At 41.2% G+C, this 19,546-nt stretch overlaps 1 protein-coding gene across 7 annotated transcripts in view; it reads right to left on the reverse strand.

The window, feature by feature from the left end:
* The window catches only part of kdm4c (lysine (K)-specific demethylase 4C), a 123,524-nt gene that overhangs the window by 76,064 nt on the left and 27,914 nt on the right, over positions 1–19,546 (reverse strand). For 4 of the 7 annotated variants that reach the window (XM_061976919.2, XM_061976917.2, XM_061976915.2 and 1 more), the window contains exons 7-12: positions 18,189–18,292; positions 17,859–17,996; positions 14,820–15,013; positions 7,059–7,258; positions 5,386–6,980; positions 4,338–4,449 (exon numbers count right to left, since the gene is read on the reverse strand). In XM_061976919.2, the coding sequence (XP_061832903.1) occupies positions 4,338–4,449; positions 5,386–6,980; positions 7,059–7,258; positions 14,820–15,013; positions 17,859–17,996; positions 18,189–18,292 (2,343 nt within the window). Of the gene's footprint in view, positions 1–170; positions 753–4,337; positions 4,450–5,385; positions 6,981–7,058; positions 7,259–14,819; positions 15,014–17,858; positions 17,997–18,188; positions 18,293–19,546 lie in introns of those variants that run through there. The other 3 variants (XM_061976923.2, XM_061976922.2, XM_061976918.2) reach the window with 3 other exon arrangements.

Raw genomic sequence — 19,546 nt, forward strand, 5'->3', positions numbered from 1 at the left:
GGAAGAAGATGGATGGATGGAGGGACTATAGTGGGGGCCAGAACCAATGATTGATGTTTACATTGGCTCATAGAGGGAACTCCTTCACTATACCATCGTTTCAGTCGGCTAACCACGCCAAAGAACCAAATAAGTTCATATATCGAGGTTCCACTGTATTCATCTTTTCAGTTTGAGCACGTAAGTTTGTATGGAAAAATATGCGCCGCTAAGTGGCATCTTATCCATAAGAGGGTGACAAATGTGGGAAAACATTTACAAAACAACAGTGTGGTCATAAAGGAAGGTAATTTCACGGTGAAGAAGTGAAGATGATTGATCCTTCAGCACCAACATGGAGATGTGAGTGTGTAGCGCCCTCAGGCTTCTAAACCATAAAAACAAATGGAGTATCTATCACAATGCTATTTTATTATAATGGGCCAGAGAGGTAAATCTTTTTGGCTTAATGTGCACATTGACGTCAGACGGATCATTTGGGGGGGGGGGACATAAAATGTGAAAAAGGAGAAGTGAGCGGCTGTAAAAAGCAACACAAACACTACTTGACATGACTTTCTTGTTCTCCTGTTACGACAAAGTCAATTCACTACGGATGTCATTTTCTTCACTGCCGCACTACCTAAACAGGGAAAGTGCTATTATGTCCTTGATGCTGAATAACGACTTGTGGTCGTCTAATCCAACTCGTCTTCCGGTTCATTGCCATCCTCCACGGAAGGCAAACGACTCCTGGCTGGGTGCCACCCGCTCTGCAACCACACCACACTCTTGGCTTACATGTCACTGTCTGAGGCTAAACCTCAACAGTACCTCTCAATGAACTGTGTGTGTGTGTGTGTGTGTGTGTGTGTGTGTGTGTGTGTGTGTGTGTGTGTGTGTGTGTGTGTGTGTGTGTGTTCTTGTATTTCTAGCCTTCTTGAGACCCATAGAAAGAAAAGTATCTTCCATATGAGGAGGTGTGAACAAGTGATGACATAAATCATGTCCCAATAACATTGCATCTAATAGACAGTGTCTCATTTGCACCCCTGCTGGTCAAAATGAGGGCGGTCCCAAAAAGGAGGGATTTTTCACATTGACTGTGTGTCGCTTTTAAAAGTGCTCCCCCTCTGGTTAAAATATGAAACAACAAGTGTGTGTAAAAATTTGACGTGCTCCCCCTCTGGCCAACATATGTAATAACAAGTGTGTGTAAAAATGAGAAGTTCTCCCCCTCCGGTCAACATATGAAACAACAAGTGTGTGTACATATTTGAAGTGCTCCCCCTCTGGTCAACATATGAAACAACAACTGTGTGTAAAAATTTGAAGTGCTCCCCCTCTGGCCAACATATGAAATAACAAGTGTGTGTAAAGATTTGAAGTGCTACCCCTCTAATCAACATATGAAACAACAAGTGTGTGTAAAAATTTGAAGTGCTCCCCCTCTGGCCAACATACGTAATAACAAGTGTGTGTAAAAATTAGAAGTGCTCCTCTTCTGGCAAACATACGTAATAACAAGTGTGTGTAAAAAAATTCGAAGTGCGCCCCTTCTGGTAAACATATGACACAACAACTGTGTGTAAAAATTTGAAGTGATCCCCCTCTGGCCAACATATGAAATAACAAGTGTGTGTAAAGATTTGAAGTGCTCCCCCTCTAATCAACATATGAAACAACAAGTGTGTGTAAAATTTGAAGTGCTCCCCCTCTAGCCAACATACCAAATAACAAGTGTGTGCAAAAATTAGAAGTGCTCTCCGTCTAATCAACATATGAAACAACAAGTGTGTGTAAAATTTGAAGTGCTCCCCCTCTGGCCAACATACGTAATAACAAGTGTGTGTAAAAATTAGAAGTGCTCCCCCTCTCGCAAACATACGTAAAAACAAGTGTGTGTAAAAAATTCGAAGTGCTCCCCTTCTGGTCAACATATGAAACAACAAGTGTGTGTAAAAAATTTTAAGTGATCCCCCTCTGGCCAACACATGTAATAACAAGTGTGTGTAAAAAATTAGAAGTGCTCCCCCTCTGGCCAACATACATAATAAGTGTGTGTAAGAAATTGAAATGTGCCCCCCTTTGGCCAAAATTAATTTAAAAAAATTTAAAAATGATGTATATAGAGACATACAGTAATAACTTGAAGTAAATAATGAAGATTACAAACCAGTTACAAACATAAAATTCTAATAAATCATAATTAACTACAAGGGTCCGTGTACCTCCCTCACGTTCATTTGATTTCAAATTCTCAAATCAAAAAACTAATTTTGGGCCATTTTTTCTATTTTTAATTCTGAAACAAAAGTTGGACAACTATTTAATGACACTTTTTTAAAACGACAATAGGACTAAAGATAAACATGAATTGGATTTTTGTGTTTATCTGGAAAAATACAAATCCATAAAAGGAAAACAGCACAAAATCAAATTTTATGGCAACATTTTAACAAAAATTTGTTTTCAAATCTGCCATCAAAATTGAAAAACGGCCCTAACTTTGTTTTTTGATTTGTGTTTCAGAATTGGTAATAGAATGAACGGAAGGTACAAGGACCTAAAAACTTACCTTTTTTATATTTGCATAGTATGTACAGTGGGGCAAAAAAGTATTTAGTCAGCCACCAATTGTGCAAGTTCTCCCACTTTAATTGATGACAGAGGTCTGTAATTTTCATCTTAGGTACACTTCAACTGTGAGAGACAGAATGTGAAAAAAAATCCAGGAATTCACATTGTAGGATTTTTAAATAATTTATTTGTAAATTATGGTGGAAAATAAGTATTTGGTCAATAACAAAATTTTCAACTCAATACTTTGTAATATAACCTTTGTTGGCAATAACAGAGGTCAAACGATTACTATAGGTCTTTACCAGGTTTGCACACACAGTAGCTGGTATTTTGGCCCATTCCTCCATGCAGATCTTCTCGAGAGCAGTGATGTTTTGGGGCTGTCGCCGAGCAACACAGACTTTCAACTCCCTCCACAGATTTTCTATGGGGTTGAGGTCTGGAGACTGGCTAGGCCACTCCAGGACTTTCAAATGCTTCTTACTCCTTCGTTGCCCGGGCGGTGTGTTTGTGATCATTGTCATGCTGGAAGACCCAGCCACGTTTCATCTTCAAAGCTCTCACTGATGGAAGGAGGTTTTGGCTCAAAATCTCACGATACATGGCCCCATTCATTCTTTCCTTAACACGGATCAGTCGGCCTGTCTCCTTAGCAGAAAAACAGCCCCAAAGCATGATGTTTCCACCCCCATGCTTCACAGTAGGTATGGTGTTCTTGGGATGCAACTCAGTATTCTTCTTCCTCCAAACACGACGAGTTGAGTTTATACCAAAAAGTTCTATTTTGGTTTCATCTGACCACATGACATTCTCCCAATCTTTGCTGTATCATCCATGTGCTCTCTGGCAAACTTCAGACGGGCCTGGACATGCACTGGCTTAAGCAGGGGGACACGTCTGGCACCGCAGGATTTGATTCCCTGTCGGCGTAGTGTGTTACTGATGGTAACCTTTGTTACTTTGGTCCCAGCTCTCTGCAGGTCATTCACCAGGTCCCCCCGTGTGGTTCTGGGATTTTTGACCCCACGGGATGAGATCTTGCGTGGAGCCCCAGATCAAGGGAGATTATCAGTGGTCTTGTATGTCTTCCATTTTCTGATAATTGCTCCCACAGTTGATTTTTTCACACCAAGCTGCTTGCCTATTGTAGATTCACTCTTCACAGTCTGGTGCAGGTCTACAATTCTTTTCCTGGTGTCCTTTGACAGCTCTTTGGTCTTGGCCATAGTGGAGTTGGGAGTCTGACTGTTTGAGGCTGTGGACAGGTGTCTTTTATACAGATAACAAGTTCAAACAGGTGCCATTAATACAGGTAACAAGTGGAGGACAGAAGAGCTTCTTAAAGAAGAAGTTACAGGTCTGTGAGAGCCAGAGATCTTCCTTGTTTGAAGTGACCAAATACTTATTTTCCACCATGATTTACAAATAAATTATTTAAAAATCCTACAATGTGAATTCCTGGATTTTTTTTCACATTCTGTCTCTCACAGTTGAAGTGTACCTATGATGAAAATTACAGACCTCTGTCATCATTTTAAGTGGGAGAACTTGCACAATCGGTGGCTGACTAAATACTTTTTTGCCCCACTGTATATATTATTCATGTTGTAAATACACATCTTTATATATCTAGAAAGGCTGGTCCTAAAGTGGGAGGCATTTTTCTCAGGTCTCAAGAAGGTCAGAAATACAAGAATGTGTGTGTGTGTGTGTGTGTGTGTGTGTGTGTGTGTGTGTGTGTGTGTGTGTGTGTGTGTGCGCGCGTGCGTGCCCACCATCATCGCTGACAGCCTGATGTTTCACCGCGGTGGGTACAGCCCTTGCGGTGGGTTTCCTGAGTGGGTGCCGCCAGCTCTTAGTGGTCCTCTTGGCAGTCAGGGCAGGGTACTGGCATGAACAGGAAGGTGGGTGAGGGCAAGTACACACTTTTTGTATTGCTGGGTTGCGATCACGTGACCTAACGAGTGCTCGGACTGTTATGCTAATGAGAAGAAGGTAAGTTTGTTTGCAGTTGATTTCCTGCCACAAATATTAGTCTCATCTACAATTAATTCTTATGCTGTAAAGTTGATATTTAGTCTCATTATATAGCTGTAGATGTCCCTGTTGTTCAGCAATGTTTGCTAGCGATATCAAGATTCACTATATTCACTTATTCATCTACTTTAATAATACTATGAAGGCTATTTTCTTGTTGCTAACAAATAGCACCAAATCGCCATAACGTGGTCATCCGTGTCCAATAAAGCACCAACTAAGCATTTAATTTGGAATGAAAATGGACAAAGAAAACAATCACAATATTTATTACTAGGACTTATCATGACGTTAGTTTATTTCTTCTAGTTATATTTAGGCATGGCAAGCACAAAAGAACACAAACTAATTCCATCTCTTTGTCCTTTCTTTACGTTTAGTTCTGCTCTCAAACACTACTAATATAGTAGGGAATGAAATGGATTGCATCACAGGAAGTTTCTCAAACAAATCAAATAATCAAACATTTTCCAAAGTGATCTCTGCAGACACAAGCACGGTCCGATTGTATTCCACAAGAAGATGAAAGTGACATTTTTATTTCCTGACTTTACGACCTTTATGAGCCACTTCTTTGGGGTCTCTCTGAAAGATCATTCCTATCTCTCTATTAGAACGACTGGAACAGCCAAGAACAGAACAGCAATACCACATTTTCTGCTCAAACTCTACACTCACTTGTTTTAACGCCGCTTGACCGTCGTGTCGATTAAGCGGCCGAGAAGAAACGCGGACATGAGATCATGTGCAACCCAGCAATAGGTCGCCTTAAAAGACGACACTCACAGCACAAACCTCTCCAGGTTCCAAGCTTGATTCATCACAATCGAAGCGACTGGAATCACTTTCATCAGATGAGTCGCTGCTGCCTTCCCCGTCGGCGCTACTCCGGTTCTCGTCCTCTATATCCGACCCCCCTTCCTCCATGTCAGACGCCCCATGCTGCAGTCCTCCGTCCATGAGTAGAGGCGAAACAACGCCATCAAAGTCGCCCATCAGCACCCGTCGTCTCTCTTCACCGCTCGGGGAACCTTCGCCAAAGTCCACATCCTCAGCAGCACCGACCGAGGCGAGCGAGGTGGGCTCCAGCTGGGCCCAGGTGAAAGGTCCGCTGTCTCCCTTTTGCCTCTCGTGGAGGTCTTTGCCTGGGTCTTCGAGGTGCGTGACCTCTTTGCACTGAGATTCGGCCCACAAAGTGTAAGGTATGGCGTCGTGGGTGAAGACGGAGGGTTGGCTTGGATGGAGGCTTTGGATAAGAACCGCAGGATTCTGAGAGTGGAAGTTACTCCAAATGCTGCTGGGGTCATCGTTGAGGTCTGTGTGTGGGCCGGGGGAAGCACAGTGGGCTTGTAATTGGGAGTAATTGTTACTTGACAGATCTGTCACACCAGGGCCAACACTGCTCTGACTGAATGCACTTTGTGTTTGTGTTGGCTCCTGCTCGCTCCTTGCTACCTCCGCTAAGACGCAATGCGGCTCCATTTGGGGGTCAACGCTCCCAGATCGCTGGTAAGAGGTGCTACTCTCTCCAAAGTTGTGCTTTTCCGCATCAGTTTTTGACATGAATGCACTAGTTTTGCAAGACAGGTTACTACCTGATCTGTCTTCACAAACTCTGGCGTCGCTCTTTTCCGGCTGGGCTTCCTGGGAGGACGGAGCGGGGGTCTCCCGCTGCAGCACAGGTGCAAAGCGGTGGGTGCGCAGGCTGGACTTTGGGACGTCAGGTGGCCTGTCCTCGGCTGGTGTGAGGGAGGGCATCTCTTGGGTCAAGACTGGCGGGAGATGGCTGATGCCAAACATATCTGCCGGCTCCGGGGTGAGGTGGGGCATTTCCCCGGCACTCCTTTGTAGCATTGGAGGGCAAACGTTCTCCTCGCCTGTTCCTAAAGACGGGGGAAGGACACGTGATGCGCGACGATCTCGCTCCTCCGGTTTAGGTTCCTGGTGGATATGTTTTTGGTCAAGCGAGTAGGACTTCTCCGATCCCTTGTTAATGTTTGGTTCTGGGCTACTCAAAGGGTTTGATGCGTCAGATCCCATTCCTATCTCGGTGGAGGTTTTTGAGGACATGAGTCCAGTGTCCCGAGTTGAGAAGTCCTGAGAAATTAAGAGGTCTTGCGGTTCAGGAGAGCAACACGTCGACTTGTTGACTCCTATGTGCATTTGAGTTGGCTCACACCAATCTCTGAGTCCTTCAGGAGACCGAGGTTCCGAGCTGGAGAGGTGTTGAGGGTCATTATCAGTGGTAGTCTCGGCCTTCAAGTCCTGCTTTGCTGTGGAGGCAGGACCAGGCTGACAGATTTTGAGATCGGTGTTAGAGAAGCCCAAAGTGTTGCTCTGTACTCGGTTGACCTTGACCACACACATCTGCCTGCAGCGACCTGGACAACAGGTTGGACATAATTCACGGTCATACAACGTTGTGGTATCAGACTTTGTTTTGGAAGTTGGCGTTTTACCAGGAAGCTGAAAAGAGCCTTTTGTCTCCCTTCCTCCGCCTTTGTGCTCCTCCTCGGACCCGCAGGCTGTTTCTCCCACAGGCCGTCGCAGTTTGGGCCCGGGGGGACCACACAGGCCCTTCCTCTTGCTGCCGTCATCCAGGGCCACGGGCTCCTCTGTGGTTCTCAGACGCTTGGAGCGCATGCGGGAGTGGCAGGTGCTGGGTGTGAGAAGAAACAGTCCCACTCAGAATCTAATTCTATATACAGAACTAATGACTTAGACCAGTGGTTCTTAACCTGGGTTCGATCGAACCCTAGGGGTTCGGTGAGTCGGCCTCAGGGGTTCGGCGGACCTCCGCCGCGTAGGTCGAGACACACCCGACTCATCGGGTAAATAAAAACTTCTCCCTATCTGCGTATTACGAATACGGCAACAGCAGAAGTCAGACTGATTTGCAGGTGTGTAATTTATTGTGAGTTTATGCACTGTGTTGGTTTTGTTCTTTGAACAAGGTGATGTTCATGCACAGTTCATGTTGTGCACCAGTAATAAAACATATAACTTTGTCTTGAATTTGAAAAAATATATATATATATTTTTCACTAAAGAAGGGTTTGGTGAATGCGCATATGAAACTGGTGGAGTTCGGTACCTCCAACAAGGTTAAAAACCACTTCCTTTGTATTGTCATTCAAATTTGAACTTTACAGTACAGATAAGAACGAAATTGCGTTGCATTAGCTCATGGTAGTGCAGGATAAAAAAGCAATAAGGTAAAGCAATAATAGGAAGGATTTCTATTTAAGTCTAATATTTGACAAGGATAAGAGGACTGTCTTCAACCAAGGGTTTTCATGGCGTTTCGTTCGATTCTAGCCAAAGTCCACTATCACTCGACACTATGGTGTTGTAGTTTCTTTAAAGGAGAAGTGAAGTGAATTATAATTATATAGCGCTTTTCTCTAGTGACTCAAAGCGCTTTACATAGTGAAAGCCAATATCTAAGTTACATTTAAAGCAGTGTGGGTGGCACTGGGAGCAGGTGGGTCAAGTGTCTTGCCCAAGGACACAACGGCAGTGACTAGGATGGCGGAAGTGGGAATCGAACCTGGAACCCTCATGTTGCTGGCACGGCCACTCCATACCTGCCAACTTTTGAAATCAGAAAAACCTAGTAGCCAGAGTCCAGGGGCCGCAGGCCCCGGTAGGTCCAGGACAAAGTCCTGGTGGGGGGTTCAGGTTCGCCCCCCGACCCAAAATGATTATTAGCATTCAGACAGGTTAAAATGTTGCTAAAACCATCACTTTTCTATCAGTCACAGTGACTTTTCAAAACAAAAATATTACAGCAAAAATCATATGGGTTGATTGACATGTTTATTCTGTAAGCTAACTTCAATAGTTTGAAATTATTTTGACAGTTAATGCCAGTTATCCTGTCAACCTTTCACAAGACTTCAATTTGTTAATTGAAAGTATAAACAGTATAAACACTTTTTACAGTAAACAAATGGTAAAACAGTACTAAACAATTCCATAAAAATAAAAAAATTGGTGTCATTATTAACTTTCTGTCCAAGCTTGTATAATCTACTGCCTTGTTCAATTGTAAAAAATATTCTGTGCCTAAAATTCACATTTCTATCACAATTATCATACTGTAAACATGGTAAGCTAACTTCATTAAAATTAATAGTCCTGTCAATAGCATGGAATTACAATTCAAATGTAGTTTTTTTGTAAGCCTTTCAAAAGAATTCAAAATATGAAAAATTAATGAAAATTAATTTAAGCCATCAGACACTTGAAAAATGGCACATCTCATCTCTAATGTAATCATTTTAACTTTTCAACAGAAATAGCACTGCAAAAATATTAAGGACATACTTCTGTATTTTGGTAGTTATGCTGTCAACATTTAACAAGATTTCTTCAACTTGAACTTGAAAGCATAAATAGTATAAACACTTTTAACAGTATAACAGTACTAAACAATTCCAATAGATAACATTGGTGTCATTACCTTTTTGTGGCTAAAATCCGAAAAACGTTGAAAGTTTTCCACCTGTATCGCTAGCAACGGCATTAGACTTGTGTTTTTTTGTCCCAACGTGGTCTTTTACATCGCTAATTCCTCCGTGTCCGATCGAAAAATCTTGTCTGCACAAGGTGCAATTCGCGTAGTTTTCACCCTTTTTGGAACGGATAATTATTCCCGGATAGGCTTTTGAATATTCTTCACGGAATGACTGCAGTTTTCTTTTCGGTTTAAGACTCGTTTGCGATGTTTCTCCGGCTGATTCCATGATCGTTCGCTCGTTTGGAAATAATGGCAACAGGTGCCTCGTGCTTGGCAGCGGTGCTATAAATAGCCTCGCGCATTTTTATAAATAAATGATGAATGGGTTATACTTGTATAGCGCTTTTCTACATTCAAGGTACTCAAAGCGCTTTGACAGTATTTCCACATTCACCCATTCACACACACATTCACACTGATGGCGGGAGCTGCCATGCAAGGCGCTAACCAGCAGCCATCAGGAGCAAGGGGTGAAGTGTCTTGCCCAAGGACACAACGGACGTGACTAGGATGGTAGAAGGTGAGGATTGAACCCCAGTAACCAGCAACCCTCCAATTGCTGGCACGGCCACTCTACCAACTTCGCCACGCCGTCCCTTTTAAATTTTTTTTTTTTTTAATTAATGAAAAACCATATTTTTTATCACTGCAACCGTAACCCGGAATAGGTTGATGAAAACCGTACTAATTACGGGAAAACCGGAGTAGTTGGCAGGTATGTATATTTATATAGCGCTTTTCTCTAGTGACTCAAAGTGCTTTACATAGTGAAAGCCAATATCTAAGTTACATTTAAAGCAGTGTGGGTGGCACTGGGAGCAGGTGGGTAAAGTGTCTTGCCCAAGGACACAACGGCAGTGACTAGGATGGCGGAAGCGGGAATCGAACCTGGAACCCTCAAGTTGCTGGCACGGCCACTCTACGCCGCCCCAACCAGAACTCTGCTAAATGTATGCTGATCATTGAAATGGCCACAATAATGGACGAATACGATACAAATATAATTATTTAGCACACGCAATGTGATTTATCAACACTCATCAGCATTTTGCGAGCACTAAGAGTTTTATGTAGCATGTGTGAGAAGGACATGCAACACACATGGACACGTCACAATCCTCCCTGCTTGGCACTCAGCATCAAGGGTTGGAATTGGGGGTTAAATCACCAAAAATGATTCCCAGGCGCGGACACCGCTGCTGCCCACTGCTCCCCTCACCTCCCAGGGGGTGATCAAGGGTGACGGGTCAAATGCAGAGAATAATTTCGCCACACCTAGTGTGTGTGTGACAATCATGGGTACTTTAACTTTAACTTTACATGTGTGCGCCAACTTTTTGGACACTCAGAAATTAAAATTAAAATTAGACATATCGTCAATTCAGCAACATCATTTTATAATGTTAAAGTCGCTGGAGAACTTAAAAGCCTGATTGAAGCTAATTGATGCTGATGTTATTTTTTATGGGTTTTTTTATTTATTTATGTAATATATCACTATAATAATCTTCTACATGGGAAGACGTCTTTCTTTGTGCATGTTCTTACATTTGAGTCACGCCAGGTACATGAATTTGTGTTGTCTAGATTGCGATTGAGAAAAGGTGTTACAGACGTGTGCTGCTGCAGGAAGGAGCGTGAGAACATGAATGTGCAGAAAATGATCGTCTTTGTAATAAAAGCCACGCATAAACGCAACATCCTCCTTTAAAACCTCTAAAGGCTTAGTGGCCACATGCGTGGACAGCACCTTTTAGCTCTTATTTCCAAAATTGTGTACACTACTGAATTGGGGTCTTATGGCCGCTTATGTGGACACTTATACTGCCATCTGGTGGTGTCAGACAAGTATAACATACAATGCAATTTGGGGAAAAAAAGGGTAAAAATAAGAATTAGCATGTCACTACACATGAAGTACACATTTGTGTACTTATGGACTAAGTACGTCATATTAAAAGATGATTCTTAATTTTTATTCTAATTAGGGTCCAATAACCCCAAATAGCAAAGAGAAATAAAAAAAGCATGTAAACAAACAGCTTGGGCCCTAAGAGGTTCAATAAGGTGCTAGGGTTGTACAGTACACCAGTACTAGTATAGTATCGCGGTACTAATGAATCAAAACCCGTACTATACTATTTGAAAAGTACCGGTTCCCAATGGGCATGATAGCGTGCCATAACATTGTGACATTGCTGGTTTTACGAGCAGAGGAGCATGTTGGGCAGCGCACACACACACACACACACACACACACACACACACACACACAGAGTACTTACAAGCAGACACAGTGTGTAGACAGAAAAGGGAGAATGGATGCATTTTGGTGTAAAAAGTTAAGATAAAGGTGAAGTTATAACACTGAAACACCCTCAGGAAGAGCTGCTTTAAGACATGGCTAGCTAGCTAGCGGCTAACGTCCATCCACAGTGTTTTAGCTACTTCTAAATCACTAATCCTTGTCTCCATGGCGACAAATAAGGTAAGTTTCTTACAAGTAGCATTATCACTGCAGGATGAGGAATAGCTAAACATGCTTCACTACACACCGTAGGAGGATACAATAGCTCACCGGCGTCACAATGTAACAGGCATGTGATTTGACCACAATGAAAAAGACTGAAAACATTTCCGGGGGTCTGGGGGACGAAGGCCCCCAGCCAGGTCCAGGGCTCCTGGTTTTTCACCAATTTAACATGCTAAAATTAACAAAGACAGCACCATTTGAAGAAAATATTTTAGTGTTTAAAGACATGAAAACATCATTAATAGAACATACCTTGCTTCAAGTTGTTTCATATGTTTTTGGCGTTTCGCATGTACTTCCAAAGCCTTGAAACCTCGTAATCCATAGTAAATATTATCATGACACCACGTGCACAAAACCTTTCCGGGACGATCGATTTTCCGAATAAAATCACCGAACAAAGTCGTAACTTCCTTCTTCCCAACAGTATCAGTGATTTCCCTTTCCATCCAGTCCCATCAAAACGTATTTTTGACATGTTTATCAATTTCTTTTACTCGTAAAGCGTCCTTTCTCTCGAGAACTGACATCGTTTACATATGGAAAATGGCGGTAATAACCATTATGAATGATGACGTTATTAACGTCATCATTCATAACAGATGTCCTGATTGGTCACAAGGAACATATCGACCAATCAACTACGGCGTAATATAAACTACGTCTCGAATCTTGATTTAGGGTCGGGAAAAAAAACGGAAAAACGGGAGATAATTATTATTTTTTCCCGAGATTAAAAAAGACGGAATTCCGACTTTAGACGGAAAAATCACATGCCTGATGTAAACAAACGCCATGGGTGGATCTACACCTGACATCTACTGTAATGATACCAAGTACAGGAGCGTATCTAGTCGATACTACTATGAATACATCAATATTTGATCCTTTTTAAAAAATGTATATTACGTTTATAAAGTCAGTAAATACGTCCCTGGACACATGAGGACTTTGAATATGACCAATGTATGATCCTGTAACTACTTGGTATCAGATCCATACCTAAATGTGTGGTATCATCCAAAACTAATGTCAAGTATCAAAGAAGAGAAGAATAAGTGATTATTACATTTTAACAGAAGTGTAGATAGAACATGTTAAAATAAAAAATAAGCAGATATTAACAGTAAATTAACAAATAGATTAATAATCAATTTTTACAGTTTGTCCCTCATAATGTGTACAAAATAATAGGTGTATAAATGACACAATATGTTACTGCAGACTAATTAGGAGTCTTTGTTTGTTTACTTACTACTAAAAGACAAGTTGTCTACTATGTTCAAAATTTTATTTAAGGACTAAATTACAATAATAAACATGTGTTTTATGTACACTAACATTTTTTGTTCAATTAAAGACAATAATGATATTTTTTGTGGTCCCCTTTATTTAGAAAAGTATCGAAATACATTTTGGTACTGGTACCAAATGGGGACCACCCTATAAAGTGGTCTGCACCACTTTTCAATTGCACACGCAGTCTTACTAGATCACATACAACACACCCACTCATACTATGTTAGTTGGGGGGGTTTTTTGCACACACTGTTTAGCGCGTGATGTTTGGATGAGGCCTAATATGCATTATTTATTGTGTTTTACTTGTGTACCGTATTTTCCGCACTATAAGCCGCACCTAAAAACCACAAATTTTCACAAAAGCTGACAGTGCGGCTTATAACCCGGTGCGCCTTATATATGGATTAATATAAATATTTATTTTCATAAAGTTTTGGTCTCGCAACTACGGTAAACAGCCGCCATCTTTTTTCCCCGTAGAAGAGGAAGCGCTTCTTCTTCTATGGTAAGCAACCGCCAAGGTAAGCACCCGCCCCCATAGAAGAGGAAGCGCTTATTCTTCTACTGTAAGCAACCACCCGCCCCCATAGAAGAAGAAGCCCCCGGATATTGCGTTTCATTTCATTTGTGTGTTTACATCTGTAAAGACCACAAAATGGCTCCTACTAAGCGACACGCGTATAACGCAGAATTTAAACTTAAGGCAATATTTATCCAAAGAACTCCAACCGCTCGATATTGGTGTCAACAGGGCATTAAAAGCACGACTGCGAACGGCGTGGGAACAATGGATGACCAAAGGCGAACACACCTTCACTAAGACAGGGAGACAGCGCCGGACGACATACGCCAACATCTGCCAGTGGATCGTAAATGCCTGGGCGGATATTTCGGTCACAACTGTGGTCCGAGCTTTCCGGAAGGCAGGATTCACAGAACTGCGACGAGACGGAGCCGGCCATTTTGGATCCCGTATTCGCCCAACTTTTTAATTCGGACACCGAAGGAGAAGAATTCGAGGGATTTATGAATGAAGAATAACTTCAGAAAGTGAGCGTTATGTTTATTTTGTGTGTTGTGACATTAACGTTCGAGCAACATTAAGTTATTGATGCTTATTGATTGCACATTTGCACATTACCGTACATTTTGGGAGTGAACAGAGTTGTTAGAACGCTGGTTTTTAATATATTATTAAAGTTTGACTGACCTATCTGACTGTTTTTTTGACATTCCCTTTAGCGCAGTTAGATGCGGCTTATAACACGGGGCGGCTTATAGGTGGACAAAGTTTTGAAATATGCCGTTCATTGAAGGCGCGGCTTATAACCCAGGGCGGCTTATGGTGCGGAAAATACGGTAGCTGTATGTAGATGTGGCTCAGCTGAAGTGGCACCTCTGTGCTCTGTCAGTCTCTCATGTTCTTTGTTTTCCCTCCTCATTTCATGAGTTGTTGACCTTATTTTCTTGTGGACTGTGTGTGTCTGCACCACACCATTTGACCACTGCGGGATAAACAAGTCCATCCTATTTAAGTGTGCTGTGAAGGTCTCCTCCTGCCATGTCTATGTAATGTCATGCTATAAAAGGGAGGCACGTGATGTACAATTGATGGCTAAATCTGTTGAATCCTAGTGTCACCTGTCCAAATATGACCTACCGTATTTTTCGGACTATAAGTCGCAGTTTTTTTCATAGTTTGGCTGGGCTCCAGTGCGACTTATATGTTTTTTTCCTTCTTTATTATGCATTTTCGGCAGGTGCGACTTATACTCCGGTGCGACTTATACTCCGAAAAATACGGTACTATCAATATCATAGAGGCAATAAATAAAGAGAATAACACAGAAGAGGAAACAATACCTTTTATTGGAGGACTTAGTCCTGCACCGCCTCTGCAACCAGCTCTGCAGCTCAGGTGTGGTACTGGGAGTGGCGAGCGTGTGGTCAATGGCCGTGGGATCTTTGCCCAGCATCCAGCTGCCATAGCGGTCAGGCTGAAAGCGCTTGACAAACGGCTCCATGGATATTTTCACCATGTCCTTACTGCAAGTACACTGCAAGGAAAGGAAAGTGTCAAACTCAAGGCATCATGTCCTGGCCTGCAAATAATAGGCGTCAATAAAGTACTCCATTGTGACTGGGAACAAAGTGATTTCAAACCTTAAAGGCTTAGTGGCCACATGCGTGGACAGCACCTTTTAGCTCTTATTTCCAAAATTGTGTACACTACTGAATTGGGGTCTTATGTGGACACTTATACTGCCATCTGCTGGTGTCAGAAGAGTATAACATACAATGGAATTTGGAAGAAAAAAAAAGTGTAAAAATAAGAATTAGCATGTCACTAAACATGAAGTACACGTTTGTGTACTTATGGACTAAGTACATCATATCAATAGATGATTCTTAGTTTTTATTCTAATTAGGGTCCAATAAGCCCAAATAGCAAAGAGAAATAAAAAAAAAAAGCATGTAAACAAACAGCTTGGGCCTTAAGAGGTACTTACATGCAAAATTATTTTTGTTCAAATAAAAATAAATACCTCAAAATTATTTATTTAGTTATCCATCAAATTGTACACTGAAAATGGCAATATATTTTATAGTTAAAAAAAACGTCTCGGTCGCCAGAGTCTTACCGTAAAAAAAAATGTGGTACTGATTTTTCATGTAGAGTAATACACTGTAAAAACAACCATATGCTTTAATAATAAAAAGGCCAGAATTGTATCGTAAAATACATAATTTTTTAAATTTAGAATAGTTTGCTGCGAAATTACGGTAAAATTCTGGCAACTAAGCTTTCTTTTAGTCAAATCAAAGTCTTTTTTTAAACAGTACATGTAAAAAAAAAAATCCCGGACAATAAACTGCTAATTTTTTTCCTACGCTTTGAACCCTGCGGTTTATAAAATGGTGCGGCAATTTAATGGATTTTTCTTCGCTGATAATCATAATGCAAATAGTTTTTTTTTTTAAAACAATCAAAAACACTGAAAAGGTATGTTATTATTTGCGTTATGGGGCCATCTTTTGACCGAGTTTGCACACTGCAGGTGCTGCATTCCCCTCCTGTTTGGACTGAGCTTTCAAACGGAAGTACAAGTGCCATTCGGTCTTCTAGCCGTCCATAGCATTTTTACTCGTATGGATTCTTCATTCATCACTCCGAGCAACGTGTGTAAGTTTTACAATATAACTAAAACTATTCTTACTTACTAAAGCGTCCCATGTGCGATGTCTGCACGAGTGTTTTCATGCATATTTGTACGTGCTGTCGTTATATAATCAAGCTGGCGTCGTTAGGATTAGCTAATATGCCAACACGTTTACTAGTGTCTGTGTTAGTATTATCAATTTACAACGACATTCTTTTTGTATTGTTTCACTTTCACAAATTCCTCAGTAAATTCACCAAAACGTCACAGTGGCGTTATTGAGTCTGTTTAGCTGATTGGAGAGCTAGCTTGCAACGGCTAGTGTGTCCATGACCATGAATTACGTTTTGTTTGATCAACAGTTTTACTGCCCTGTTTCAGACACCGTTTGGAAACAATTAAGGCATGTACATAAAGAAAGTACTAAATATTTGTGCAAATAACTTATTTCACAATGTATATATCTGCGGCTTATAGTCCGGTGCGGCTAATGTATGGAAAAACAAATTGGTGCGCTCTACAGTCCATAGAGTATGGTAATATCCAATGGACAGGCAATTATGGAACACTACCATGAGTAAACGGTAAATGGGTTTTACTTGTATAGCGCTTTTCTACCTTCAAACGTACTCAAAGCGCTTTGACACTATTTCCACATTCACACACTGATGGCGGGTGCTGCCGTGCAACATGCCAACAACGACTGTTAAAATAATGATGTATAAGTTATCACACAACTCTTATGCTTAAAGGCCGTTGCTATAGTTATTATCTATTGTGCTCAAGTTGTACTTTTCTATCCGTGCAAGGGCACACAACTTGTAATCTTCCACGGCATATGAGGGGTGGCCTCGCCGCAGATGTTATCTTTGTTTTAGCCTGCTAACAGCCAAGGACTTCAAGTACCTCAACGAAGATAAGACGACAGCACGCAGACAAGGCGAAATCACAAGGCCCCCAGCACATTCCGTCACGTATTGTGCGTACTGGAGCTGCTTTACATGATATGTGTGACCACTTCCTTTTGGAGGCGGCCTAAGTGATGTTAACTAGGGAACTCCTGAATAAATAGAGGAGCGCGGGAGCTGTACTTTAGAGCGTAGGGCGAGACTGTGACTGAGTGTGCAGCTCCATGCGTTCTCCTAAATTGAACTCTGACTCTGCCTGACTCCTTGCTTCTTGTCTCATTTAATAGATTTTGATTGATTGATTGATTGAGACTTTTATTAGTAGATTGCACAGTACAGTACATATTCTGTACAATTGACCACTAAATGGAAACACCCGAATACGTTTTTCAACTTGTTTAAAAACGTATTAATCAATTCATGGTGAATAGATAGTTCGGTGTTTAAACCTGACAACGACCCATTAGGAGCAAGGGTGAAGTGTCTTGCTCAAGGACACAACGGACGTGACTAGGTTGGTAGGGGATCGAATCAAGAACCCTCAGGTTGCACTCTCACAACCGTGCCACGCTGTCCCTAAACACCTGGTGTAAAGTGTTAGCGGTGCCAAATAAAACATAAATAACTGGATATAAGAAAATATTCAGTTTTTTACTGAAATAGCACATTTTCTTGAATCATGGCCCTAAAAGATGCCCAAATAAATGATTAAAAAATAACATTCTACTCATATTGGACGCCAAGTCCTCTCTGCAGTTGAGTAAATAAACCCCCCCCAGTTATGTTTAGAGGAAATGTATGAAAAGATGAAGCAAGAAACAGCTGACTGATACCTGCGTGGCATTTTTGCCGTAGTCTATCCAGCGTAGAGTTGCAAAGTTTGTGGACTCGGCACAGTTGAAGCCGTGGTTGAAGCCGGCGTGGTAGCCGTAGGGGAAGGTGACCATGAACTCTCCCGCCTCCTGCGTCATCTGCAAGTGTGCCAGACAAGAGAAGAGGGAGGTAAGAAAAAACAGCTTTTTGGTGACAAATGGGAAGAGGAAATGAGCCATTGCTGCATCCTGTCAAAGTAGGCCCAGGTCAGATGCTACGTTCATACATTGGAGGAATTTGAATGGCAAAAAGAGGTTAAAAAAACATTAAAAAAGAGGTGAAAGGCCAACCTTATCAAAGGGAATGCCGTACTTCTTCAGCACGGAGGGAGAGATGAGAGTCATCTTGTGACGGAGGAAAGCCTCACATCCCTTGAAGCTATTCGGGAAGAAACCTGATAAAACACACAAAAGGATAATTCAACAAAAAGAATGCTTAATTACTTCAAATTGAAATTGTCTACAGTCAGTTTTACTTTACTAAACACTTGGCGAGGAAACAATCGCACAAGCAGCAGTCCGAGCCAAGGTGCTTCGAGGCAATGTTGCAATCTTCCACCGCCCACAAAGCAACAAGGCTCCACTCTTCCAAAACGTGCTAGCTCCACGCTAGTTCACATTGGCTGTGCCATACGCATGCTACTGATTAGCATTAGCAATTTTAAATGGCCATTTCAACACCTCCAAGTTTGGTGATGAATACTGCAACGTGGATGCACGTTACAATCCAACAGCAAGCGTGTAATAAGTACAATACTCACTTTGTAGGGCGCAACATGAGGCTGGCCTGTTCATTCGGCTTAATTGCAAAGACTACTTCTTAGTCTATACACTACTGCCATCTACTGTCATGGGGTTGCAACTGCATGCAAAGTCTACTATAATACTTGCAAATGAGACTCAGAAATGTAATATACAATGTAAATAGTCATGAAAATAAATAAAACACATGTGTATACGTATATAGACACAAATACGTATACAGATATACACATATGTATACAGATATACACATATGTATACAGTTATACATTGGTATATATATACACATATATATACAGATATACATATACATACAGATATACATATACATACATATATATATATATATATATACAGATATACATACATATACAGATATACATACATATATATATATATATATATATATATATATATATATATATATACATATATACATACAAACATATATACATACATATACATATATACACACATATATATATATATATATATATATATATATATATATATACATATTTATATATATATATATATATATATATATATTAGAGATGCGCGGTTTGCGGACACAACCGCGGAGTCCGCGGATTATCCGCGGATCGGGCGGATGAAATTAAAAAAAATAAGATTTTATCCGCGGGTCGGGTCGGGCGGTTGAAATAAAAAAAAAAAAAGATTTTAAATAGATTCAGGAGGGTGGCAGTTAAACCAATTCGGAAATATATATACCGTATTTTCCGCACCATAAGGCGCCCTGGGTTAAAAGCCGCGCCTTCAATGAACGGCATATTTCAAAACTTTGTCCACCTATAAGCCACCCGGTGTTGTAAGCCGCATCTAACTGCGCTAAAGGAATGTCAAAAAAAACAGTCAGATAGGTCAGT

The sequence above is a fragment of the Nerophis lumbriciformis genome, linkage group LG16 (assembly GCF_033978685.3).
Source record: "Nerophis lumbriciformis linkage group LG16, RoL_Nlum_v2.1, whole genome shotgun sequence".
Classification (NCBI taxonomy): Eukaryota; Metazoa; Chordata; class Actinopteri; order Syngnathiformes; family Syngnathidae; genus Nerophis; species Nerophis lumbriciformis.